Genomic DNA, 27,739 nt, shown 5'->3' with positions numbered 1-27,739 from the left:
AACATATACTAGCTATTTTTCAGTATCCTGTATGTAGTGGTGCCAACACAAACATCAGTGACAGCATCATTGGTCAAACGTGACTAGGAAAAGGGAGACTCTGCTCCTATGGTCTCCTACCAGCTTTGCGCTGATCATTCAAACTGCACTTCTCTGCTCTTGAACTCTCTCCCCCTGTTCAGATTTTTTTTTAACTCTCCCCATGTGTTCAAAATCTCATGATGGATCTCCTCTGCCTCTTTGAACTAAATATTTCTTCTCACCTAATCCCACTCTCCTCCCTACTTTCTCCTTCTGCATTTATAATTTCATTAGTCTGCCTGTTCCTCAGGCTTACAAGCTTGGTGTCATTTTCAATTCTCTGTTCTTCTCTTCCCTTCCATCCATCTCCAGGTGCTCACAAAATGTTACCACCTCTCCAGCAAAACTGATTTCTAAAAGACCACTCCATTGTCACTACCGAAAAAGCTGGTTTGTGCTATGGTTCTCCTTTGCCTGGACTACTATCAAATTCCACCTCAGTCTCCCTGACTGTTCTCTTGAATCTAACATCCAACAGCTAAAGTAACCTTATTCTCACTCTGCTCTCACCATGCAACCCTTCTCCCCCAGTACGTTCACTGTCTCCCTCTCTCCCCTCTTCCCTAATTCTTCAACACTGGTTTCTTGCACCCTGCTTTCCATGTCTGACTTCCACTCCTGCACTACGAATTCATCTGCTCCTGCCCTAACTTTATTCCCTCATTTAATGATTCCAGAACTTACGATTCACTTGCTATAGAATAGGACTCACATTAATTTGTGTTAGTCCTAGCCCTTTCTTTTCTTACTCCCTCCATTCATTGTCTACCCCATGCTCTATATTTGCCTAAATTGTAATCTCTTTGGGGCATGGACAGTGTCTTTTCTTAATCTTTTTAAAATGCTATGCAACAGCACAGTTCTGTATTACGTATTTAAAAGGGACAGTCTTTTTTTTTTTAAATTAGTTCTCCCATTCAGAACAAAGCCCTATAGGTCTGTGAGGTCTTTGTACCCTCTAACCTCTTTAGTACTACCTGGGTTCAGAAGTCCTCTGCTAAAGCCCCAAATCCATCAAGTTTCCTTGTAGCCTGACTTCAGGGTTTGGCCATCTCATGGAGAGAGTGTATTATAATTTTCTCCCTGCCATTTCTGAAATTTTTTAAAGCCTCTTCTGGATTGGCCATGGATGTACCTTTGGAGTGACGTGGGACCCTCCCTTCCCATCACAGTACTTCAGTTGATTGCCTGAGGTGTGCTCCCACCCAACCAGCTCAAGGAGCAAAGTGACTGAAGAAGGAACCAATCATATGATGACCTGAATGACAGTGAGTGGCCACTAGAACACCAGGCCAATAGAACATATTAAATGTTCCTGAAAGGGAGGAATTAACAGTACTCACGTAAGCCCATTATAACATGAAAAGGTATTGTACACATTTCACCTATTTTTTGCCAAAATAATTCAGTCCTGATCTGCTCCTCCAAACTTGGGCCTATCTGAAGCAGACATGAGCTGTACAAAATTATGTGGTGGTTTTGTGATGCATGCAACTAGGGACTAGGAAGAGGGTAAACTTAATTTCAGTGGCAACCTAAGACTTTGGACTCTGCTCTTTAGAACATAAAAAGGTACAGCACTCAGTTATTGCCCGTTTATTTTATTTTTTTTAAATGGGAAGCATGCCAATTCTAGCAACAATACCATGGTTACTACCTCAGGCACTATTTGTTTGCTTAGTTTTCTGTCCTGTCCTTGTTTTTATAATTCACTTTTACGTCAGGCACAGAAATGGTTTTTGTATTACAATAAACCGGTATCAAAGCACCAAAATTGTTCAAGACTGGTTGAGGGAGTGTACACTAATTATTATGAACTGCTTTTTCCTCTCTGCTTTTCTATATTCTCCTTGAACAAGACAGAAAATGTAAATAATTGAAATTTATATATTTGATTAAAACCTACTTATAAAAAGTGTGTTATTTTTATGTAACCATCTTAACATCAAAAACCTATCTAATGGATATACCCTCGTATTCTCCCTCCTCTGAATATGTAGCAGTGCTCCCTCTCAGACCAGTTTTCACTCCTTACTGATTTTGGCAATAATTAACCAATTATAAATAAAAGCATGTCACACAACTTTTTGGTTTTTTTCCAGATTTTTCTTCATTTTTACAGATCATGGTCAAAAAGTGAACAGATTTCAAAAGGGAAAACTAGAAAAAATTAGTAAAGCATGCAAAAAACAAACATTCATGCATATTCAAATCTACGAAGTACATTCAGGCAAAAATCAGTAAAGCACTCCTCTTCCCAAACACACACATATTGTAAGCCAAGTAAAAAGCAAGACTCAAATGACAAAATGGTGCTTTAATGTGTATTGCTGCCATAGAACATGAAGTAAGTTTACACTTAGTATTCAGTCACCTAGCACTGGACAAATAGAATCAATAAATTATACAGTATCCAGAAAGCCCAACCTCTCTAGTGGAAACTATACCATTAAATAACCCTGAAAGAAAAAGCTACCCTCACTTGCCTATCTATTTTTATTTTAAGATGCCCTCGTTTTGAGTTGCATTTTTGGTGCAATCTTTGACAAAGATTCTTGACCTCAGATGCAGAATGATATCCAAAATAATAGGAAATGCTGTGCTAAATTAATTTCACATTAATTTAAGCTGCTCTTGATTTTCTTTTCTTGATTCTCTCTCATTCTAGGTGATTTATTCCACACATTTGGACCTTGGCCAGTTGAGATGTCTTCCTATACTTTCTTACCAGGATAAACGTAGGTATTTAAATTCACATCAACTTCAGTATTCTTCCCAATGCCCTCCATTAAAAAAGAAGAAATATTTACTAGCTTTACTCTAGATTTGTTAAAACTCTAAAAATCCAATTTGAATATAGGGGGAAAAACACACGTAAGTTTCAGCAAGAGTGAAATTTCACAGCTGATTTTTAAAAGCCTGACAACAGCAGCCATTGCAATTTATTTACTATATGTGCAATACTTTATGCTACAATGAGCGTCTATCAGAAGTATAGCTATTGTGTTTCCTATAACTTATGGAAGTTACTCACGTCCAGAACTACAAAGCAGCATGCACAAGGTGCTCTGAGCAAGAGTTTTTAGCTATTATGCATGCATAAAAATTACTGGAAAAGTTTAATAAGATGCACAAAACAAATAGTATGGTGAAATGTTCATATTTTTATCATAAACTTACCCATCCTCATCAGAAAGCTTTTGAAACAGTCTGAGAAATCAGAAAACCAAAAATAAATTCATTTCAGGGTCTTACTCTATATGTAAGAGAACATTTAGAAGTTTGATGCAGAAGCACTTTGACTAAAGTGATGGGAGAACAACAAAAGATCAAGAGTTACAGGCTTGGATCAGTACCTCAAAGTTCAGATGCAAGACAAACTTACCAGAAACTGTGTATTCTGGAAGTCAAGCTTAAAAATCTCACAATACAAAAGGGTCCCTATCACAATTCCTAGTATTTTCTGTTTTGGAAATAATGCATGAACATTCTAATAGTTATTACTCATTGCCTCTTCCAATGCTATCTAACACCAGGAAGTGCAGACAAAAAATGACGACTATTTTGAACTGAGTCCTAAGACAAAGTTTAGTTCAGAAAGGTTATATATGTTCAAAGTAATTTTCCCATTCCTAATTTTAATGCATGTAATAAATGGAATGAATAAACAGAATGCCAAAAATGCATTCAGCTTAACACATTAAGATGCAGAACCAGATGCATCCAATGTGATGCACTGAATTAATTTTTTTTAAATTTTAAAATACTTAGTGAAGACATTGAGCATAAATATAATTTTTATTGAGTGAAATAGCCTTAGAAGTCAATTATATTCAGGTGTTTTAGAAATACTTTTAACCAAATGTAAGCTTTGTCTAGTTGTGTTAAGCTTCAAAATTAACGACATACACACAATATTAGCTGGAACATAAAATTGTATCAGTTATGAAATGATGCTGAATGAGAAAAATTGCAACTTGCAATTCCGTATTTTCAGCGATAAGGAGGACTTGAAAAACCCACTCTCTCTGAGTGAGCACAGAGTTTGAAAGAGGGCTGGGCAGGAGTTAAAACAGAGGGCAGATAGGATAGCAAGGCTCTGAGTGAGCCAGGCAAGGAGTTGAGCATTAAATGGTGACACATTTGATTTGAAAAAAGGGAAGACTTGACTAGAGAAACAAAGATGGGCTAGAGGAAGTTAAATATATACAATACACACATACCCCCTTTTGGGAGTGTGCTTTTTAGGATCATGGCATAGGCATTGTTCATCTAGTATAGTACCCTTTGAGCTGTGGGCGAGTGAGCCTTGGGAAATTTTTTTAAATCCTAGCTCATAAGCAGTATTAACAGAGCTTCTATTTCCTAAGACCCTTCAATAATATATACAGATCATTTAGGAATGTTTGTACACTAGTGTAGAGAAATGACATTGCCTTCCATGGTCTCTTAAGTGCTCATATTCCTGCTCAATCATAGAAAGACGCATATTTCCTTCAGTCTCAAATTATACAATATACATTACTGGAAGGAATCGAATAATCTAAACCATGTTGAAAATACGGTATTGCCCTGTCATAAGCTTTTCCACCACTACACAAAATAAATACATTGCAGTTTCACACTGCATGCACGGTTCCATTCAGTACAAGATGATGCTTTTCTTAATGGGAACATTTCGAATACTCAGACACAAGCACTCTCCACACAGGGACACAACCTGACCTCTCAACCATCTGGCGTTTCTTGTGTCTAACTTTGCTGGCCTCTCTGATAGCCTCCCATTTTTTCCAGTCTTCTTCGCTGCATGGACCTGGAGTAAAACTGACTGGCTGCAGAACACTTCCTATTTTCCAGGACTCAATCTTGCGAGTCAGCATATCATCCTTCTTCTGCTGCAAAGAGGGTGATAAGACTCTACCACCATTTTTTTCATCTTCTGTTGGGGTAGTCTTCTCAAGTAAACAAAGAAATTTGGATTGGATTTCTGGTGGAAGACTCCAAGGATCAGGAAAGAGTGCAGGATGGTATTTGTCTGGAGCACCTGATAAAGGCACTTCTTTTTTATGTGTTTGTACTTTACGAACAATCATGTCATCTTTTTCTAAGTCTGGAATAACAGGTTGGTCCTCTCTGGGTTGCAGAATTATTTCACCCTCTAAAAGAGGTTCTTGCTCAGAGGATTTTCTAAAGTATTCAAAAGCTTGGAGAGCAATTGGATTTATGTGGAAAGTCCCAGTCTTCCGAACAAACAAATCGTCATTTTCCAAGTCTGGATATGGGTCTCCATTCAGAGTTTCCCTCTGGTTGCATCCTGGTGTAAAAAAAATATTCTTTCTGCATGTTATGACCCTAGGGCCAGAAGTAGGATCAATTTTGGTCTTCATTTCAGAAGACAAGTAGTCATCAGAGTATTTTTGGAGGGTCTGAAGTAATGAAAACTGACTGAAGCATATAAAACAAAAAAGAGGAAGGAAGAATATCATTAATTGCCAGAAGACTCAGACTGCAGACAAAAAGTATTCAGAGGAGCATTTGTTTTAGAACTGGAATATTCTGAGAAGCACACATACAATTCAGTATTTGCTATAATGCAGCACATATCCACCCCTCTAAAATGACAGTACAGCATATTAACCTTGGTAGAAACAGCAAGATCACATGCTCAATACACGAAGCCAACAATCTTTTACAGTTTGTTATGCCTTTCAGTAAACTAGCAACTTGTGACTATGTACAGAGATAACAGCAACTTCACGGGTTGCACTTTTAATTCACTCAACTGTTACATTACGAGTAGTTTCCCTTGATGCAGCAAGTGTACACAGTTCATGCAATTATATCAACCTGGATTGATCAGAGGCGTATGTGATTCCCCCTTCTGCAATGTGGGACAATGATTCCCCCACATAATCAGCAGTCAGTTTGGCATTGCTTTGTTTATAGACTGAATCTTCATCCTCAGAATCAGACTTCCTTCTACTGTAGAGTAGCATGAGGAATGGAAAAGAGCGGAAGTTAATATTTAGAGTAATTATGGACCAAAGCACAAAAAGATAGAGGTGCATTTGTCTATTGTAGATAATACATCAGTTTATTTCCCTGCAAAAACCTCTGTTTGAACAACAAATAAGACACAAAAAAAGCCAGCTGTTAAACTTTAAAGAAACAGCCAGTGGAGTTGATAAAAAACAGACCAAAAAAAAGGTTTCTTGATGCATTTAAAGCTACAGTGCACTCAACCACTGTGCATACATGAGATGTTAAGAGGAGCATGCACACACAAACCTGAATCCCTGAAGCTCCTTATACCAGGGTTTGGAAGAGGATCCTTTTTTGATTTTTTTCCAATGCAATTCTTCTGGAGTCCAAAATTTAGGTAGAAACTTATCAAAAGAAACCATTGGGTTTGAAACTGCAGAGTTTAGTTTGCGAACATAGAGATCATCTTTTTCAATGTTTGGGATGCCTACTGCCTTTTCTTCCTCATCATCAGAATAGCCGGAGAATTCTGAAGAAATGTTAACTTTTGGCTTGCTTTCCTCTTTAGGGTCCAAATGCCTCTGCCTCCTCTGGTTACTGTTCAAAATAGCCAATCAGTTAAGATACTTTAGAAGCAACTTCATAACATATGCAAGAGACATGCTTTTTGGCTCAAAAGTTCAAAATTGTGAATGAAGCAAATTAGTTTTTAATTCCATTACTGCAGCACTAAAACAAAGTTAAGTGGTTATAACAGCATCTTATTTCATCTGATAAAAAGAAAGGAATTTGACTACAAAGAATGTAGTAATTTATCAGCAGCTTTAAACAAATGCTGATTAGAAATGTTGCTTTTTGATGCAGTTATTTATGGATTGCAATTTTGGTAGTACAATACTTTGGGTCTAGGATTAGTATCTCTGACCTCATCGGTTCAAGCACAGCAGCTAATGGACCAGCTGGATAATTTTGTTGCAAACAAGATTTAGGAGAGTCTTTGTGCAAGATGTAAAGATGTCCAGGTGCAGCAGAACTCACAGGGCTCTTTTTTATTAAGAATCTACGTTTTGCTAAATCATCCATAATCACATCAGGCAGTCTTCTTTCATCTTCTGAATCAGAGCCACTGTCATACTCATAGATCATCTGCAGGGAAGCTGGATTTGTAAACCCACATTCTGCTCTGCTATTCTGACAGGAAGCTAAAGGATTCTTTCCTCGTCCACTGAGATTGACCAAAACAGGAACAAAGTGAAGACAGTGAAATCACCTAGGTCATGATGAAGCCCCAAAAATGCCCAATAATCTCAAGTGTGTACATTTACAAATTGGAAAACTGGACAGCAGTGATTAGTAACAACAAAATTTGGATAAGCTTTAACCAAAAAAGTTAAACATATGTTCTGGTCGCTTTAATTCTGCATTTTAAGATCATATAAACTTCCACTGTTAAAGTTTTATCCATGTCACAATGTTATTCATCAATGAGCTATGCACAGAAATAATGTTTTTTATTTTGTAAATCTCATATACTTTACTTTTAATTACAGTAGAGGCAGCTTCTCTTGCTTTAATGAATAAGTCTGTTCCTTTTGCCATAAATCAAAAGTTTGCTCTATTTAGATAATACCCTAGTACCTTGAAAATGTTCCATCTGGCTCAGTGAAGACAGGACTTGCCCAGCTTCTTCTGTTGTCCTCATTCTTCTCTGTCCTTTTTTTTCTGAGTGGTGCTGGCATATATGATGCCTGTTTGGTTTTGCAGGGTAAGAAACGATTGAACTCTGTAGTAGGTTTTGGTTCAATCACAGCAGTCCTGCGATATGACATGTCATCTTTGCCAGAATCATGCATTTTGTAAGGCAGTTCAGAGTCCGTGTCACTTTCGCAACCTTAAAAAAAAGCCAAAAGCACATAGTTTATCCTCTAGATTTAAATCTGACTAAAACCTAAAATAAAACAAACAAAAATAAAGTTGATTGAGCTATGTACTTTCAGAAGTTTCACCTGAAAACATGCAAAGCTACTAACAAGATAACAGCAGAGGTATTTTTAGAAGCATGCCATGAAGCTTTGATAGGATGCATTAGGTTGAAATTGGTTTACATACTAGTGTTAGAATGTAAATGAATGTTTTACTGTCCCTATTTGAGGCTGAAAGCCACATGCTCATCTCCAGAACTAAACTTAATTTTAAGGTTGTGCATTTGCCATTCAAATCAGTCAAAAAGACTGTGTGTTAGCACATTTCATGTACTAGTGAGAAATTTAATAATACTTTTGATTTATGAAATGTCATTAGATTAACACACAACTCCAAAGAGGTTGGCTGAGGCCAGGAAGAAAAAAAAAAAAAAAAAATCTATGAAACCTTGACCAAGTAGCTCATAGAATTTACACATTTGGTTTTGTAAATTATACAGTTTAAGCAGATCCGAAAACTTGGACAACTATAAAGTCAATTTTACTTTACTATTGAAATTTAAAAGCATTCAACTACAGGAGATATGCTATATTCAAAAATAACGGAAGGAATTTGATTTAACAATTTTGGCTCTTGGCAATTTTCTTCATCAAAACTAAAAAGCCAAAATAAAATTACATCTATTTTCAAAATCTGGGATGAAAACCTTTTGAAGTATTTCACTTCGATGCTGGTTTATGAGGGAATGTGGAAAAAAAAATTAGAGGTATGACATGCCTACAAAAAGAACAAGGTAGAAAAGACTTGTAATTAAGAGGTCTGTCTAAAGATCTTTAAATAATATTACCTAAAGTGTTGAAATATACAAGCAAAGGAGAACAGGATGTGGTAAGTGTAAAGCTCGGCTTCATTTCCCATCTTCCTGGCTGCTAGTGATTTAAGTCCCACATTTAAGGTACATCTACACTGGAGCTGGAGATGTAATTTCCTTCTGGGGAAGATGTACATGTGCTACCTTTGGTCAAGCTGTTTAAAACAGCAGTGTAGCTACTGTGGCAAGGGTAGTGGCTCAACTACACTGCTATTTTTGGTGTGCTAGCTGAATCAAAGCTAGCGCATATACGTCTATCTGAGCTGGAAAATTACATCTCTAGCTGTAAATGAGCTAGAATGCCCTTAGGTAAGTATTATATTACGCATGTATTACATCATTTGTAAAATGCATAATTAGACTTTTCATCTGCTGTTCTCAATGTGCTTTACAAAGCATTTCTATCCCCATTTTCTAAATGGGGCAACAAGCCCAGAAAAGTAAAGTGACTTGCCAAGAGTTAAACAACAAATCAGTGGTAGTGTCCAGTGCTCTAGACATTGGAACAGTGAATACACAGAAGAATAGCCTTAACTTAATATGTAGAATAATCCACATTTTACACCTTTAGTTGTTTGGGATTTTTTAAATAAGTTATAGGCATTCCAGTTCTTCACAGAAAGCAATCTCATGTAGCATCTCCTTTGAAACTAGACACACCCGTGGAGATTCTAAAATCTGAAAACCATCATTAGTGCTGGTTGAAAAATGTTAGGTGTGTATTAATTAAAATAAATAGAAGACTTTTTATTTTTCAGTTTTGATTATGATGTTGAAAGTTTTTGGAAAAAATGAAAGTTTTCCATGAAGGCTTATTATTGATCAACAAGTTTCAAATCAAAATTTTTTGCAAGCACTATTAGTCATGCAGTTCAACAGTAAAATCAATCCCACTTCCAATCAAAGCAGTGTGGGATAGGAGAAAAACCTGGTGATAGGCAAGTGGTCAGCAGCCAAACCCTCCCCACAAATTAAAAATGAGCAAGAGAGGACAGTGGGGCAAAAGTCCCAAACAGTCCAACTGGAGACACATTTGTGTGACTAGATTATTTGTTTTCAGCCAGCTAGTCAATAACTCTTCGTGCAAAAACGTCCTGATATGGCACCCAGTACTACTGCAGCAGCATCTGACTTGGAGCTGCCTTTGAAATCAGTGGGAATTTAACGTGTTGAGCAGCTGCAATATTAGGTCCATACACTTTCTTCCCCCAATCTGTCTCCGAGAATCCATAAATTAACAGAGAACCCTAATAAGCAAAAAATACCTTCACTGCCACCCTTCAAGGTTATATCTGATGAAAAGCTTGTGGAGGATCTTGAACCAAAGGAGTCCAGGCTATCGAAAGAATCGTCTCTTTTATGGCTAGTGGAAGGTGAAAATGCTTCTCCACGGTCAATGTACCAAATATCACCGTACCCGCTATCCCTGCCACTGCTTTTCAGACTGCTGGATTCTTCGAGGGCCTAAAGGAATAAGTTATTTTTTTTGTTTTGAGCAGTTATTTTTTTCAGCAATTTAAGAAGCAGGTAGTATTTTACATAGTGCATGTTATACACACTATTAAACTGGTAGTGGAAGAACCCAAATATGCTTGAAGTTTCTTAAGCACATTAGAAAAAAAAAATGTGAGGAGAAATATCTGCCATTTTCTACAAGAAAAATGTAATTAAACCCCAAAGAGATGTTTGGAGTTGACATCTCTAATGCACAGCATATGGCAAACTATGCAGCATACATTTAATACTCAGCCTTACAAAAGTACATAGCAATTAATATTCCATCTGGATTTCTTACCCTGGTCAGAGCTTGTCCTAGTAATTTCTCAAATGCTTTAAGGTTAAGGTTTGGACCATTGTAACCAGGGTTGTTTTTTGCTTTCCTCCCCAGCCAGTATAATGTAATCAAAACCTAAAACCAAAAAGACAAATTGAGAAGTTCATTAGTTAACTATTAAACAGCATGCCAGTGCAAAAATGTTTGAACACAAACTGCTGTGGTTGTTTTCAGGTTTTCCATAATGAAGTGTAAAATCCCTTTTTTATACATATTTGCCAGGCTGTCTCAATCAAAATCAGCTGAACAGTTACCATTGTGCTCCATACAGATGTGTGTCAGTGAGAGAATATTTAATTATTACTGTTTCTAATTAATTTTTTTAGTAAAGTAAACCAGGAAGAGAGACACAGTAAGGTAGAACTAATCTACATCAGACACATGAACAGCTGAAGACTAAGCTAAGAATGACAACAGCATGACTGGAGAAGTTTTTAAAAGAGTAAACTGGAGTAAGTGTGAAATCATTTCAGAAAGCATTAAGGTAAACATGTCTTACATTTTTCAGTCTTCTATTGGTCTCTTCTTGCCTGCAAAGGAGAAAAAAAATTTCAGTATTTCTGACTAGAACACGCAATACAATTTTAATCTGAAATAATGTAGTCATTAAAAGTCAGAGCTATTGTTTTTTAAGCCCAGTTAGAAGTTGCCATGAAATATGGATAGATTTGATTCTTTAAAAAACCAAAACATTACAGGCATAATTATTTACTACTTCAGCCACTACATATAAGAACAAAGCTGAAGACAGAAACAAAGAGTGGTCTGAGGTTTTAGACCACTCTCTGTAAAAGAACATGTCCTTCATTATAAATCGGTATTTTTGACTTTAGGGGAAAACCACACCAAAGCAAAAATCTGAATGGTTTTGTATTATAAAACTTTTGCTGGAGAACTGAAATGTTTAGCTAAAGTGGCAAACAGCCTAATGCTCCTGGGGATAAACTCCCTGTTAATCTGAAAGATCTACAGGTCTCTCTGGTTCCATCTGCAGATTGTAACAGATTGTAACCTTGAGGTATTTTTGGAGTACATTTTCCAAAATATTTGCCTCTGAGCCGCAATGATGCGTAGCAAGTTTCTGCTAAGAAAGAATTTTTCAGAAACTTGAGCAACGGAAACTGGAAACATATGGAGAAGTCCATATTTCAGAGAATGCACTTGAAGAGTACAAGCAGTAATACTAGTGACCCTGTTTTTAAAAACTGCTCGCTTGTAGAGATTTGGTGTGTAAATCCAGGTGTATTTTCAAGGGTTCTGCTCCTCCAATAAAATTTTTAGGAGGAAAATTAGGAGAAACTTCTCTTCCTCTGGGGATGCTCTCCAAGACTCCATAGAAGATCATACAGTTTCAGTAACAGATACTTCAAGTGCGGAAGAAATCCTATAGTGGACAACTATGAAGTCATCTGTTTATAGGGGAAATTTCTTCCAAAATCCCTTCAGTCAGGGACTACGAGGGCTTATATCTCCTTATGAAAACATTTTGTCCTACCTAATGTAACTGTTGGCCAGAGACTGGGATTTTCCCCCTTTTCTTCTTGGCTCCAGGGAGACTTCTATCCTCATCTAGTTCACCTGTAATATCTCTCCTGTCCTTTACAGCATATATACATAACTTTGTATCACTGACAACCTTAACAGATATTTTGATCTAAGTGTTCCTTGCCACGTCTGCTTTTTGTCAGGACTTGTTTATATGGTCTCCCCAAATCTTACTGATTTTGTACCAACCAGTTTGGTTCCACCTTGGTTCAGGTGCAACTTTTCACTTCTGTACAAAAATGCTCCTTTCTCTAAAACATTCCACATGCCTAATAAAATTAAAACATCTACCCATTCACAATCCATTCCCCAAGGTCCCGTCTTGATGGCCCTACAAGCAGAACCAAGCCAATTCAAACAAAAAGCTACCTTGGAAACACCAATTTAAGCCTTTTTGAGAGTAATCTAAATTTAGCATCCAGGACCGCTCACACCTTCCTGTATTACTGGTACCAATATATACCGTGACCACAGAGGCTTTGTCTAAGATATCTCAATTTTGTTTGCAATTTCAGATGGAGATGCAGTATATTTTTAGTATGTTTTATACTCTTGGGGTCACCTTTGCTGCTTCTCTCAAAGTGGGGCCTTACAATGCATGTTTTCCACTTATATTTGACAAGGGCTCTACAATGTTTATGCCAAGATGTAGACTTCACTACAGTATCTGTGCTCTGGAAAAATCAGGGTGGATGGCTAATGTGCTCCACTTAGAAACAGGAAGGTGTCCTGATAAGCCTTCAGAAATTTCTGATAAAGCAGAGAATATGACAACCCACTTTCTGAGCATGGTGAGCCCCTATGAGCATATAATTCCTATGCTCACCACTCCATCAGTTCTGAGTCCAACCCAAAAAGTGTTAACTTTATAAGATCTAAGAACTATTTATTAAGATGCCATTACCTCTTTTTTCCATTACAACCATTGGAGTTAATTCGGGTGTCCTGCCTGATAAAAGCTGAAGTTTTGTTTTCTGGGATTGGCAGCCGGGTGTACAGTTGAAAGCCCTACCCCTTATCGTGTGCTAGAGCCTATTTCTGGGGCTCAAGTCACAAATGGTTTTTTTTCAGTCAGGCTTTTCAATGAATATTATAGTGTTTACTTGCAGTTGTTTGTTTGTTTTGGTGGATTGCTTCAGGCCAATTATTTTGAAATAGGAAGACATTCCGCTACTTTGGGATGTTTAAATAACCATTATATAATACCTGTGTAGGTTAACTATAATACTTAAAGCAATATAAATTCTGGAGATCTACTTTTACACCTAAAAAGCCAATGAGTTTATCTTATCCCAGAAGAAAACGCATGAAAATTCCCGGAAAACTTAGTTTAATGAGGTGAAATCGCCTTAGGTTTGCTACTGTAATTAAATAGGAAAGTCAAGAGTTGCTCAGACCTATCCAGTAGGTTTTCTATCACTCTGTGCTGGCACATACATCACTCCTTTGCTTCCTCTAATTTGAATTACTATCAATTGGTGCTTTGGAGCAGCCTGTTACAATGGATGCAGCAGGAAGGCATGGAAAATAATCTCTCAACCCCAATATGATAGCCGCCTTCTCATTTAAATACCACCCAAAGATGCAAAGTCCAGAAATAAAACCTATGAGAAATTATTAAAGATTCTTTTTAATAAGCTACCTAGACTGTTTCTGGTTCTTCCAGTGTGTCTCATCTTTCTATGTTCTCTCTTCTGTATTGTAAATTGTCCAGTGCAGGTGGTACTTCATATTCGTATTTTGCACAGTACAGCAATATTATGGGCAACTAGCAAAAACTTGACTTCTTTTTAAAGTGGCTAACAACCTAGCTTGCCAAAACCTGCCAACATCCTAACATGCCAAAGCAAGTATCAAAGTCCTGAAGGAATTTTCCAGCAATATGGTGTAGATGTTTACAAAGAGAAATTGTTCAAAGTGCCTATATCAATGCTGGAGTAACAATAATAATAAAAATAGGTATCCAAAACCTTGAATTTTAGTAAAATGTAAACTATTAAAGCAGCCTAATGAAATCCTGGTAAAAGCGCCAATATCACCATGTTACTGAATGGAATTAACAATTAACAAGTCAATTGTCACCCAAGAACTTGCTAAGAACTTGTCACCTAAGAGTTGCTACTCAATGGTTATTCTACCTGACAGGTGCAACAGGAATGTAACTCAGATTCACCCACTCCAAAAGGCACTTGTTATTATCATTTGAACTATTAAAGAACCTCCTACATGAACATATTAGCCAAACTCGTGACCAAAGTATAAAATCCACAAACAACTTTACACTTAATACTTGATACATTTCATTTAAACAAACTGATGGAAAAGATTATAGCCATTTGGTAGGAACTCATTGTGAATTGCGGAAAAACTACTAAGAGTGCTGGTGTTTTTTCCAGGTCTGCATCAAATTAAACCAGTGTGAAATTTTAATTTCGTTGTTATTAATGAAAGTGTGGAATAAATAGCAGCACACCTCAAGTTAACATTAAATTTAGTTCTCTTTAATAAAGCACTCCTATTGAAGTGTTAGTGTATTACTGTGTTAATCATCATAGGCTGGATTTTGCCTTTAGTATAGACCTGAGTTAGGGTGGAGCGTATGAGGTCTTAGGCACAATATCTCCTAGAATTCACTGTAACACTTGGGTCAGAAGAAGGAGTTTGTGACATCCTTTTTGGGGTGCCACACTTCTCAGCCTCATAGCCCCAGATGGCTAGCCAGCTTTGTAGCCAGTGCATAGGACAGAATAGCTCCACCTACTCTCCACCCACTTGTTCCTATCTGACATGCAGCCTCTGTTCTTTGAGCTTAGCTCTCGGTAGCTTTAATGCAGCCAATTAAGGTTCACCTCTACTCTTCCATGCAGCTCCATAAGGGTTAGCCACAATTTAGCTCTGAACAAGTTTTCCTTAACTTTCCATTCTCCTATACTGTGTTTGATGGAAATAGAAAAAAGGATAGTACAATGATTTTGACTATGTAGCTTTTGAATCACTTAACATTCTTGGATAATTATAACCTCCTCTTGAATGTGAAGATAGAGTATCCAAGTACATATGCAGCCCTGATTTAACAAACACTTGTCTCCTGTAGGCAATCCAAGGAATTTAAGTGGTATATTAATTGCTGAAGCAAACAGAGTTCACAGTTTCTTAATCAATGCAAACAAATTCTATTACATTTAAATTTGTAACCAGGCTGCTCCTTTGCTCACTAAGAACACAATGACACAACCCAAGGCTGCAGCTATGATATATTTGTAACAGTCATGTTGGGAAAAATACGCATTACTATGACTTACTATAAGCCAGCCAAGTCACTAGCAATATCATTTTGCTAATGTAAATTATTGAAGTTTCAATTTATAAGGCTGCCTAATGTCATTGTCAAACATTACTTCCTCCCTGTTCCCAAACATTTTAGTAGAAAATAGCACTAACTGTTAAAGCTCTGAAGCTTCTCTGAAAACAAAAATAGTTATTTTAAAAAAAAAAAAATTACTGCATTTTCAATATGTACACTCTCTCATGAGGTTCTCCTTACAGTTACACAGATGAAGAAAGAATTGTAACAGCTATATTTAGAATTGTAACAGCTATATTTAAAATTGATTTGTTTTGACCATTTAATTTGAGTACTTACTAAGGTTTTAAGAAAAAAAACCTCTGGTCTGTTTTGATGTCAACACTTACTTTCCTTCCCCGTCTCCTGATAATACACACACTAAACTACAGGTACCACCAATACATGAGTTTATGGCTAATTTGACATTTCCCAGCAACAAGTGACATGAAACTCAAAACAAAGAGCCCTCAGGTCAGGGAAATACTACTGCTGCTGATTTCATGGCATCCACTGAGGCATTAAAATGCTTTCTAATTTACTCTATTTTTTAGTTACAAATGTAGAAATCTTATCCATAGTTCTAAAAAAAAAAAAAAGTTTATCTGTTATATCTGAATCTGGGAAAAAATCCATCTTTATTAAGGTGTTTTTTTAAAAATTCAGTTGTATCTCTCAAAATATAGATGGCTATTTTTCTTTTCCAGACCTGCTCGGTATATAAATCCATGCATTGATAGACTTCTGCTCTAGGCCAGTGCATTCTGCAGTCATCCAAGGCTGCTGAATTTGCCTCTGAACGTGTAATGTGTGTGACCATATGTAAAATCTTCCCTTGTTCTGTCTGGCATTGAGAGCATCTCTCATTACCTGACACAGCGGATAAAGCAATGACCTGTACTCTATTAGTGACACTGTACAGGAGTACAACGATCTCTCTTAATGAGCCAAGACAGTTCTAGGAAGGGCACTCTACTCATTCTCAGGCTGAGCAAGTTTCAATGCTAAACTAAGGTGCACGCCTTTGTCAGAAACAAGACTACTAGATCCACATCAGATCTCCTATAAGGAAGATACTGTTGAGGGAGCCAAATGGACATGGATGAGGAGAAAGAGACCAGTTTGAATCACCCAACAGAAGGAGGTCTGGAAGACACCATTAGTGGAAAAGAGACTATTACTCCTTTCATCACTGACAAATGCCCCAGGCCCATTGCTAAGCCCATGCCCCAGCGACAAATACCCTGAACCCCTCCTGACAGCTCTCAAAACTCTCTCTCCCCTACTCAGTCCCCCATACTCTAAAATATTGTCACTATGCAGTTTATCATAAAAACAGAAAACAGATTTCTTTTAAATAGGTATCATATTATTCTCCTTTTCCACCTTGTATCATCAGGGGCTTTTCATTTCACAGATGCAGGCTGCAGACTAGAGGTCCGCTGTATTGCGGAATGCACAGGCCCCCTAACTGTGCTGGAACGAACCAAACACTCATTAACGGACTTAAACAGAGGACGGACTCAACTTACACTTATGAGGATGTTAAAGCATCTGAAGGTTTCTCCACCCACTCAGGGATATGCTGCACAAGTGAGTTGTTCAGTCTCTCTGCCCAAATGGCAATACACTCATGCTAAATTTTAACCTCCTTGGACACCTACTCAATTGCTAATAATATTCTGACTATCAGATTTCACTGAACTCCCACATGTTGCTAAGAATAGAAGAGCTTCAATGGAAATGGCACAATTGCATGGTTACAGAAATATAAGGACACTTCCAGCAGCTGAATTTTTCATAATCTGGATATTCAGCTCAAAGCAGCCTCATTTCAGAACTCAGCCCAGCATAAACATTACCCTGTGATTTCAGCCAATACCCAACTTTAATTTGAGCTCAAGCCCAACTTGCAGATTTGGTCATTCTTTACAGGTAAAAAACCCACAAATATGTTTCAATTTAGAGAGTAATGTGCCCACTGGACTCCATGCTATGTATCATATATGTAACAGCATATCAGGCCACCTGTAAAGTAATGTTTAAGGAGTCTCCCCTTCAAACACCCACTCCATTTATGACTACGTTCCCCACACCTCTGGGCCCTTGCAGCCTGCTCAGACTGTGACAACCATCCCTCATCAACCTACTCGTGAAGCTCTATTGTCTCTGATGACCAAGCAGCCACAGCACTGGAAAGCTAGATGATGGAGCAGAGAATTTCCAAAGTGAGGAGAGGCAGCCAGGGAATTAAAAGACTGATGCAGATTTAAAGTCTTCGTGTGCTCTTCCTATTACCCACCTCACTGCTATGATCTTTCCTGCTGTCTCCTGAGACTGGAACACCCTTGCAGATCCCATCCATTATGCCTGTGCATTTTCTTACATCCCTTATCAAAGTGAACAGAGTCATTTCTAGATACATGCATTAAACCTGGCAAGGGACGGCACAGTCATTTTATCCACTTCCTCATGCTTCTCCTTTCCTACCCCTCCCTGTGTAGTCATCCCCTCTAGTTTGTTCACATCTTAATTTAGATCATGAGCTCTATTGGAAAGGAAATCCACCTTTATATTGCAAAGTGCCCGGCATATCTATGATGCTATATAGTACAACAGTGCCAATAAAACAGGACTATGGCCAGAGACTAGACATTCTGGCTGACAAATTGAGTGAGGTCAGGATCCCTGGTCAAACAAGTCCCTATAGGTCACAAACCTAAAGCCACAACTAGTAGGACAACTGATTGATAGGGTTTGTAATTTCATAAAAAAAACCAAAACAAACATTTTAAGGTATTTTAAAGCATGCTAGAATGTAAGTTATATTGGTGGTTAATGCAATACCACTGACTGGCTCTAATCCTTATATTTTTCTTAATTATCCAGACCTTGAGACCCCTACAGAAAAACACAGCTTCTCAGCTGAGTGAACCAAACAGATTTGCCTGGGTAGTTAAGCTGTGCATTCCCTCTGCTTTGCCTGTTTACTCAGGTCCTGAAAATATGTGGAGACATCATGAGGTAACATCTGCAGGCTTACGTAGAACAGTTACCTCCACAAAGCTAAAGCACCTAATTTTAGGCCTACAAAGTTTTGATGATGTTTTGGTGGTTGGTGACTGACAGCACTATGAAAAGTTTCAGCCTCCCCCCAAAATTCAGTGACAAGGAAACCACTGTTTATGAAAACCACATGAAACAAGTGGATAAATGATACTGTGAAAATGTTCACATATTTCACACAACCCTAACTGGTGCCCATCTACACCTCTGCTTTGATTTTTGTCTAATTTTTCCTTTCTGACACACTTAAAGATGTTTGTGAATGTAACAGTAATACACAAAATCACATGCCCTTTTTCTCTCTGCTCTGTGAGCACAGTACCTATTAACATCAACTTCTGGAAACCCATGAGACCTAGTATGTATGTCAAGTAGAAATAGAAGAAAGTTGAATAAAGTAACTACCAGGTTCTTTGTTGCAGTCAGCCACATGCCAGTCATTCTGGCCAACAGCACCAGTACAACACCCTACTTTCACAAGAAATGCCTCCTCCTAAAGATAGCAAGTTAAAAGATGGAAAGATGACTCAGGCTTGCATGGGTGATAAAGAGCTCTCGAAATTTTGGATAAACAGTTTAACTTTATGGGACATATCTGAACTTCATGTTAGCGCATACTACTCACTAGTTGTCTACTCAGTGATAAAACAGAGTTGGTCAAAATTATTATAAACAAGTAATTTTTAATCACATTTAATGTTTTAACAACTAGCTCCAATAAAATCATTTTTTTACATTTCATACCATTATTGGTACATCCGGTTATTCCATAGATCTTCAAAACATTGCTCCAAAGTATTTGTAGAGTATTATCTGAGGATTTTTTCTTCCTTTTGGCCTTCCTCCGATTGTTTACATTTCTCTGTATTGAATTGTATAAACCCGGTCGGTCTTCCCAAGCATCTTAAGTTACCCTAAAGTTTATTTCCTTTATCTTTTGTTTTGACTGCCTTTTGCTTCATTAGTGATTTTCAAATTATATAACCACATTCCATATTCCTTCCTCAAAGTCAATACAGATCCTTATGGTTTTCCACTAATCTCCACATGCTCACTTTCCTTGTATTTATTTTCTCAGGTATATTTTCTGGCTAGACCATATAATTTACTATTGACATAAAAAAAAAGTTGGTCATCTGCAGATTTTGTAGCTATCCACACAAGGCAGTGCAACTATCTAAATTACAGTGCTTAGTTTTCCTCCCAAATCAGACTGTAGACTTATTTATGAGGCCTCTTCGAAAACTATAAATATCAAATTAAATGTTAAATCAGGTACTGTGATTATTGACTATAGGCACAACCCATAAAGGTATAGTTGTGGATTAGCACAGAAGTATGGCAGAAGTTCAACACAATATATCAAAAATATCACTGAGTAAGAAAAAAACCAGCATTTACTTTGACTAAATTAGAGTAACCATGGTAACTTGCAGGAAGAATGTCTCAAAACAATCCCAATATTCAATTTCTCTGCCAGCTGGCCTTGTTTTGTTGCCATTATATTAAGTTTAACATTTCTTCTGAATCATGAAAACACAAGTGCTGTACTTTTACTTTAATTTCTGCTCTTTGATTTTGATTGAAATATTTGCAGTGTGAAAAAATTTGCTCGAATGGGGTGGATACTAGAATTAAAATTTCAACTTCACTTTCCTTTCATCCACCTATATTCTTTCATTACATCCACTAAAAGTTGTGCTTGTCACAGTGGTATCTGAACAATATCAGAACCTAGACAGATTAGACTGAAAAAAAATATATCTGTTGAGGCTCCCTGCTTGGTCTGTACCCAGATGTAGATTTGTTAATTGTTACTTGGGTGGTAGGAAAGCAGGGCGAAGGAATATACTCATTAAATTATTAATATCTTTGTACAAATTAAAATAGCTGATTAAGGTTTCAAACTTTTAGTGTTAAGCCCTCACTGAAGAAAAGTTACTGCTTACGATTTGAAAAACTGTTCTAAATAAGTTATAAGCATTCGGTTGCTTATTTGGATTGACAATTTCTGCTATATTTTATTTCTGTAGGTATCTGTGGGTAAAAGAGTGGCAGGTGATGGTAACTTGTATTAACTATTATTGCACATAGGACTATAGCAATACTGAATGTCGCTAAGTGTGAACTGTTCTTTGCTTCACTGCTGGATAGTTATGGATTTATGTAGAGACAGCACAGTAGTTTAAACGCTCAATGGAGATTGTTTTCTTGGCTAACTATTAATGTTTTATACTATTGGAAAATCAAGATTCCCAACTCTCCAGGGAAGAAGAAATAATTATTTCCAGCACCTGATGGTACATGAAATACTGGACTGAATAGGCATCATTGGTCAAAGACTCACTGTAAGAGTCCCAGAAATAGGACAATGTAATTTTGTGGTCCTGATGTTAATGAAATCTAGTCTGTTGCCACATAAAGAAATACATTTTTGTGATAGGTTCTTCTGAAATGATGACAGCTGTGCGAAAGTTCTTGACAGAACAAGAATCTTGGAAGTCGATCTGGTTTATTCAAAGAAAGGACAGAATGCAGGTGACAAAAGTCAAGGATGGTAAGTAAATAATTTATTCCACAAGTGTCATGACAATATGATATGGAGGCTTCACAAACACCACCATAGTTAAGGTTGTGCTGAGACTTATCTTTATGTCAGGGTTAAATCCTTCTGTTTCACACTTCAGTTGTTGAATTTAGTCTCCAAATTTGACATGTAATATTTTGACAAAATATTAACATTTTATAGTTCCTTTTTCAAATTTTCCCTTATTTTCCTCATGTTTATTTGAGTTACTCTAGCAACCACTATATATTATCAAAAAGAAAAGGAGGACTTGTGGCACCTTAGAGACTAACCAATTTATTTGAGCATGAGCTTTCGTGAGCTACAGCACATCATCATATATGAAAGAGAGCAAGTGGGAAAGAGGTCAGAGTAATAAAAGTAAAGGCAAGCTCAAATTGAACCTTGTCTCCAGAAGCTAAAAAAAGACTCAAATAATTTGGTTTCAATCACATGTGCACAGAGTGAGGCATAAAGTAACTGACCACAAGGAAAGTATTCAAGTTTCATATTGCCTTAGGTTTTCCTTGTTTGCCTCTTTATTTATGGGCAGAGACTTGAGCCAGAATCAGACATTCCACAATTCAGATTTTCATTGACTTGCCTTCTGGGTTCAACTTCCTTTTTGGACAGAAGTTGTTTCTCTGAAGTGGTTCATGTAGAAATCATAATCTAAACAGTAAAACTATTGCACAAACAAAAACTATGAATTATAATCCCCCTGCAAAAAGTCAGAGAACAATTATCTTGCCTCATTTTGCTTAGACAAGAACAAGCTAAAATAAGCAAATATTTTCCACATTTGCTGCAAATATCACGTGCTGATCTCAGCCCTTGTATCATCTATGTGTAATGGAGCAAGTTAAAGGAGTGACCAACCTGAGCTGAATTTTCTGTAGTTTTCAGTCAGTTCTCTAACATTTGAATCATTACTAAATTTAATTGGTCATTGTCACTGAGAAAGTTACTCTTTTTCTGCTGGAAATAGAACAGCTCTCCAGTGAAATGGACAATCTAAAGTGCTTTATGGTACATGGAAGCACTTACCTTTGACTTAAGCCAGCCAATCAGATAAAGGATATTTTTAAACATTTGCTCCAAATGTTAAAATTTGAGGAGCAGGTCTTCTGTCCAAGTTCTCAACGTTGGAAAAATGAATGCTCCTCTATTGAAAGAGTGAGAGAATGGGTAAAAGTCCAAGTATTTGCCTTGTCAGCATGCCAGAAAGTGGTGTGCTTGGGGTGAGGTGCGGGGGGGAACTAGTCTGGCCACGTACCTTCAAAGTTAGAGTTATATGAAGCAAAACTATCTGTATTCTCAGCACCCCAAACAACCGAAATCAAAATGTGCTGTTAGTCACATGAGAGTATCCTCTGTAAATTGGAAGTGTAACAAAAATTGTTAAACTAAATTACTAGCATGGGCAAAGAGACCTAGCCAAATAAATATGGATGATCTCACACCCTTACTTGCATTGGTACTTGTGAAACATGTAATTTGTACCAAAAAAGTGATGACTGAGAAAAAAACCTAACATCATAATTAAGACACCACTAAAAAGAGCTTTAACAGGCTATTCCTACTTGACCTGCAAAAGAAATGGAACACAAGGTCCTGCCCCTGTTTGAAACAGAAGTCAAGAGCAAAACTCCCATTGACTTCAATGGGAGCACAAAACAGACCCTAAGTTAGGAAGCTTTCATCCAACAGAAAAAAGGTACTGTACTGTAGGCATTCACACTTTCCACCGAAGCTACAATTGGTCATCTGCAAGCTTTTAGCAAAGTCTAGCCAAAATAAGTATAGGTCTTGCAAGCTCACTGAAGCAAACACACATATGTAAGGAAAGTGTATGCTGACCTTCCCAAAAGCCAAGCTTCCTTAGTGGCTTTGTCCTTCGCAGCCAGAGGTTGGGTGAAACTTAGGGCTTGCCTACACTGGAAAAACATGTTGCTGCACACTAGCTACTCCACACTATGTGTCTTTATGCGCATTAACTTAATGCATTTTGGAAGTTTAAACTAAACCACCTGAGGTCACTCAGTGTGCAAAAAGCGTCCACACAGGGAGTTAATGTGGAGTAGCAAGTAGCTTTAAAGTCATATCCTAGCTTGTCACATACTAACTTTCCCATATACACAAGCCCTTAGTCCATGGAAAGCAAAGTGGGAGTGGAGAAGAAGTACAAAGCCTTCTTCCAACAACATACAAATAACATTTCTGCTTGCAAGATGGAGTTTCTTTTGACCCAGCTAAGAGCCAGAGGCATCCCAAGGCTCTCATCTGGGACTATGGGCCTAGAAAGATTCAGGGCTTCCTTAGAAAATTGTGAATTGTGTCATTTATAGGAAATTACTAAATTAAATAAAATCAAAAGAAGAGCAAACAACTAAATCTGCCATTCACAAATTACAAAGGGTCAGGGTGAGCTCAGGATAGTCAATGATAAGTGTCACATGCAGTTAAATTCAGCCTTGTTTCCTATTTAAGTGCACAAGCTCCCTGGCATCCTATCATTTACCACTTTTAGTCCACCAGTAATTAATGGTTTGTCACCCATCTGCTCCTGGGCCAATACTCTCTAATCCCATAACAGAAGTAATAGCCAAGTTCTTATCATCCAAAGTCATTTAAAACTTCTAATCTGAGATCGGATCATAAGCCTGAAAATACATCCAGTCTGATCAAACTAATCCACGGTTTTCTTCTTATTAGACTTACAGCTATGGTTCTAAGTGTATCTAAAACAAAATTACATTTCTGGAAATAACACAGGGAGGGCCAGCTCAGAGACGTACTTGCCCAGAGATGACTCTGCATTGTGGTAGACCTGGGCTAAATTCTAGCCCTGTTCTCTTATCCAGTGGGCTAGAAGTGCTACAGAGAGGAAATTCAATCAGCCCAATGGAAAATAATTTTATGGTGTCACTCAATTTCAACCTCTAAAGATGATTAAGGAATAAGATTGTCTGGCTCCAGCTAGAACCCATATGCTCCTTGGTCAAAAGGATGAAGGACATAAAGCGCATGAGGAAAGAATGGTATAGGAAGTTCTTGGTGCCATGACATGGATGCAGAGAACTTGGGAAGAAAAGCCAAACATACAAGAACTGTCATCTTGGTAGATTAATCTTAAATTTACATATACATGCATTAACCAGGTTCTCTCTACATAGTCATTAGGAACAAATGCTGTATTCTTAATACAGCTGATTTACAGTCACCACACACAGTCACAGCAGTTAGAGAAGGAAAATAGTTACTAGAGGTTCTCAGACAGTGGTCCACAGACCACTGTTGTAAAAAGTATTGACCATCACAAATGTGTTGGACCTCCTTATTACAAGCTGCTAAATGGAATTAAATGCTAAAAATATATTAAATACTTGCCTAATACATCCTCCTTTTCCTGTTTCATGACAATGAATGGTTGGAGAGCTGGTCCATGACACACCAAACCTATTCATTTATCTAGCCCGTGCTCCTGCCAGTGTGCTCCTCACTTGTTAGTACATAGGCTAGTCAACTCTAAAATGTCACCAAGCTGGGTCCCGTAGTGTATTTTAAAAATAATGTATTGAAATGCAGGCTTATGGTAAAAAGTTATGAAAACATATAGAAATTAAAGTTTAGAGGTTATTCAGCAATTGTTTTATACGTCAAAGGAATGATAACCATTATCAACATAGCTTATATTAATGAGAGAAATTAGCATGATTTACCAGTTTTATAGATTATGGTTATTTTCCATATTCTCAGCAAAGGATTGCCCAGATTGCAGTGTATATCATGCAAGCATCATCCTTTATCATTTGAATTTTTTCTCATAGCAGACCACCTCATGATATAACAAACCATCTGTTCAGTGTGATATTATTGGGCGTCTGCAAGGAATATATGGTGCCTTAGAGAACAAAGGGGATGAGTGTTAAATCTCTCATCACAGTTCAGGAGGAGTTCTTCTTTGAGTAAGGTTTCAAAAATATTGGACAAATGGAATGATATATGCCTCAAAAAATATTTGGCATGAAAACTATTCCACAAGAGGATATGATGAAAGTTGCTTATCTTATCAGAGCCCCTTCAACATAAATTTGAATATGAAACTACATGAAACTTCAAGCTTGAAGTGCAAATTTAGGGAGTAACATAAAAGCGTTACATAAAATTTGATGGCATGAATGCAAGACAAAGCTTCCATATGTATCTGTATTTATGAAAACTGCACATAAAAGCCCTTTGCTTGGAAAAAATATAGTACAGCGTATATTTTAGTAAAACATATTCTGCAGCTCACTACCTGACATCATATTAAGCTGTTTTGCATTTGCATGAAGACTTTCACCCTAAAGAATCCCAAATTGTTTTACAAACTATGGACAATGTATTCAAGTATTTAGGCACTTGAATTCCTATTTACTTCAAAAGACAGTGCAGGCACTGACCATATCTGTAAATCAGACCATTTATTTAGGTGCCTTTCTTTAGGCACCCTACATTTTGCAAATTTGTTCTGTATACATAAAGTACCACTGAAATCGAGGCAACCTGTTTTGAAAACTACCACCATGAAGAAAGCAGAGCCAATGGGGATACAGCTGTTACCCTGGGTGATGATAAAAGGAGAAATTGTGGCCAAGTACTTTGGACAAAAACTCCTACCCTTGTAAGCAGTGCCATAGGATCTTCAACATCCACACAGAGCTGACAGGACTGTGGATTTTAAAGCCTCTTTCTGAATCACTGGATTGTATGTGATTTAGAGTAAGATATGCAAATTTGAATACATCAGAGATCTAACTTAACTCTGTGCTCATTTAAACCTACTTAGAATTCTTACCATACTCAAAATGCTTAAATTTACGATTAGACAAAATTAATTTTGAGATCCTCCTGGTAAAACTAATGAAAATGCATTATGTCTTTTTTGAAAAGCTCTTCATTTTGCTCTCTAATTAAGCGCCCTTCTCTGCAAACAGAAAATCTAAGTCCAAAGTTTCCTGATATACCTTTTGAATTGAATCAAAATTATGTTTAGATAATATTACAGTGACAGCATAGGCTTTTAGTATGGCAGTTAGTAAAAGTCACACCAAAAAAGTTATTTTCCATGGACTACTAGAACTCATTTCTTTAATGGACAGTGAATATAATATTATACTACAGTATTTACACATTTATTTTTAGTGCCTCTCAAATTCATTGTATTACAAAACTCTTTACATGGTTAAATAATGGCAAGAGAGATTAACAGATCAGAGGATCTGCAGCTCACATCAACAAAGGTGTTTCCTTTTCTGGCTCCGCATTCCCTGTGATCCACCTGTAATGTGGATACCTCCTCCTTCCAAGCTGTCCCTCACACTTGGAACACACTCCCTCAAAGTCACTACTCATAACTTTCAAATCCTGCCTACAAACTTACTCTTAACATCTCCTTTATAGTGAGTTTTGGGGAAGACAGGTAATTTTTTCTTTAAAAAGTAATCCTTAACGTCTTAACAAGCAACTGTGTGATCGTTTGACACTCACTGTCTCTCTCTCCCTCTCTCTCTCTCGTAACATCCTTCAAACACTCCTTGCTTGCATCCTTCACTTGTTGTCTCATGTTATACTTGGATTGCGTGCTCTTTGAAGCTAGGGCCATGTTTTTACTTGTTTTGTGAATTGGCTAGCATATGTCTAGGCTCTTGAAAAATAACCAAGAACAGAAGAGATGCATTTTCAGCAGAGATCTGAAAAGATATGGAGAGATACAGGAAGGCTATTCCAGACAGCAGGAGGAGCAGAGAAGGCTATTGGAAACTGTAGCTAGATTGCATGTAAGAATTCAAGAGGCTGAGATGATCACAAGGAGGGGAATATAGGGTGGAACTGGAACAAGATTTTGAAATGATTTCACGCAAAACTTTGCCCCTTGTAAAATCTAACAGAGTGATACTAAGACTAGAGTATTTTAACACATTAGTTTAGGCACCCAAGGTACTCTAAAAGTCCCTATTGTCAAACACCTAGCATGTCACAATTAATAATAAATCAAACACCAGTCTTGAAGTAACCTGAAATAACCAGCACAAAAAATCTATGATGTATAAAGCTGGAAAATATGTATTTAACAATTTTCCTTCTACCATTTTCACTACACCTCATTCTAGTTGGCAAGAAGCCCAGTCTCCTCTGAATAGAGCTGAGGAAATAGTAGGAAAATTAATTAACGTGATCACTAAATGCTACATGCCAAACCTATATGCAATTAAATCTGATCAAAAAGTGGGGGCCTTAAACATATTTGCTTTTCTGTGAAAATTCTGGGAGGAGCTTTTATTCACATGAATACAGATGTCTTGCAAGAATTACCATACTTCCACCAGCAGTGCTAACATGCCCCTACATCCAGTGACCAATAAATCTAGCTCCTCCCTCCCTTGTTCAGTCAGGAAGGAACTGAGCCATTTTAAATAATGGAGTTCAAATACATAACAAATATAATCCTTTTCTTGGGGACAAGAAACATTTCAAAATGCCCCC

At 37.3% G+C, this 27,739-nt stretch overlaps 1 protein-coding gene across 26 annotated transcripts in view; it reads right to left on the bottom strand.

Annotated features, from left to right (window-relative positions):
• The window catches only part of LMO7 (LIM domain 7), a 183,312-nt gene that overhangs the window by 43,131 nt on the left and 112,442 nt on the right, over positions 1-27,739 (bottom strand). For 10 of the 26 annotated variants that reach the window (XM_043534123.1, XM_043534145.1, XM_043534097.1 and 7 more), the window contains 4 exons: positions 11,191-11,221; positions 10,653-10,766; positions 10,123-10,321; positions 7,702-7,954 (listed from right to left, as the gene is read on the bottom strand). In XM_043534123.1, coding sequence (XP_043390058.1) covers positions 7,702-7,954; positions 10,123-10,321; positions 10,653-10,766; positions 11,191-11,221 — 597 coding nt within the window. Of the gene's footprint in view, positions 1-3,261; positions 3,292-4,806; positions 5,527-5,928; positions 6,064-6,369; positions 6,661-7,701; positions 7,955-10,122; positions 10,322-10,652; positions 10,767-11,190; positions 11,222-27,739 lie in introns of those variants that run through there. The other 16 variants (XM_037895300.2, XM_043534061.1, XM_043534067.1 and 13 more) reach the window with 3 other exon arrangements.

This window comes from Chelonia mydas, chromosome 1 (assembly GCF_015237465.2).
Source record: "Chelonia mydas isolate rCheMyd1 chromosome 1, rCheMyd1.pri.v2, whole genome shotgun sequence".
Lineage (NCBI taxonomy): Eukaryota > Metazoa > Chordata > Testudines > Cheloniidae > Chelonia > Chelonia mydas.
This window is presented reverse-complemented; position numbering and strand designations above follow the sequence as displayed.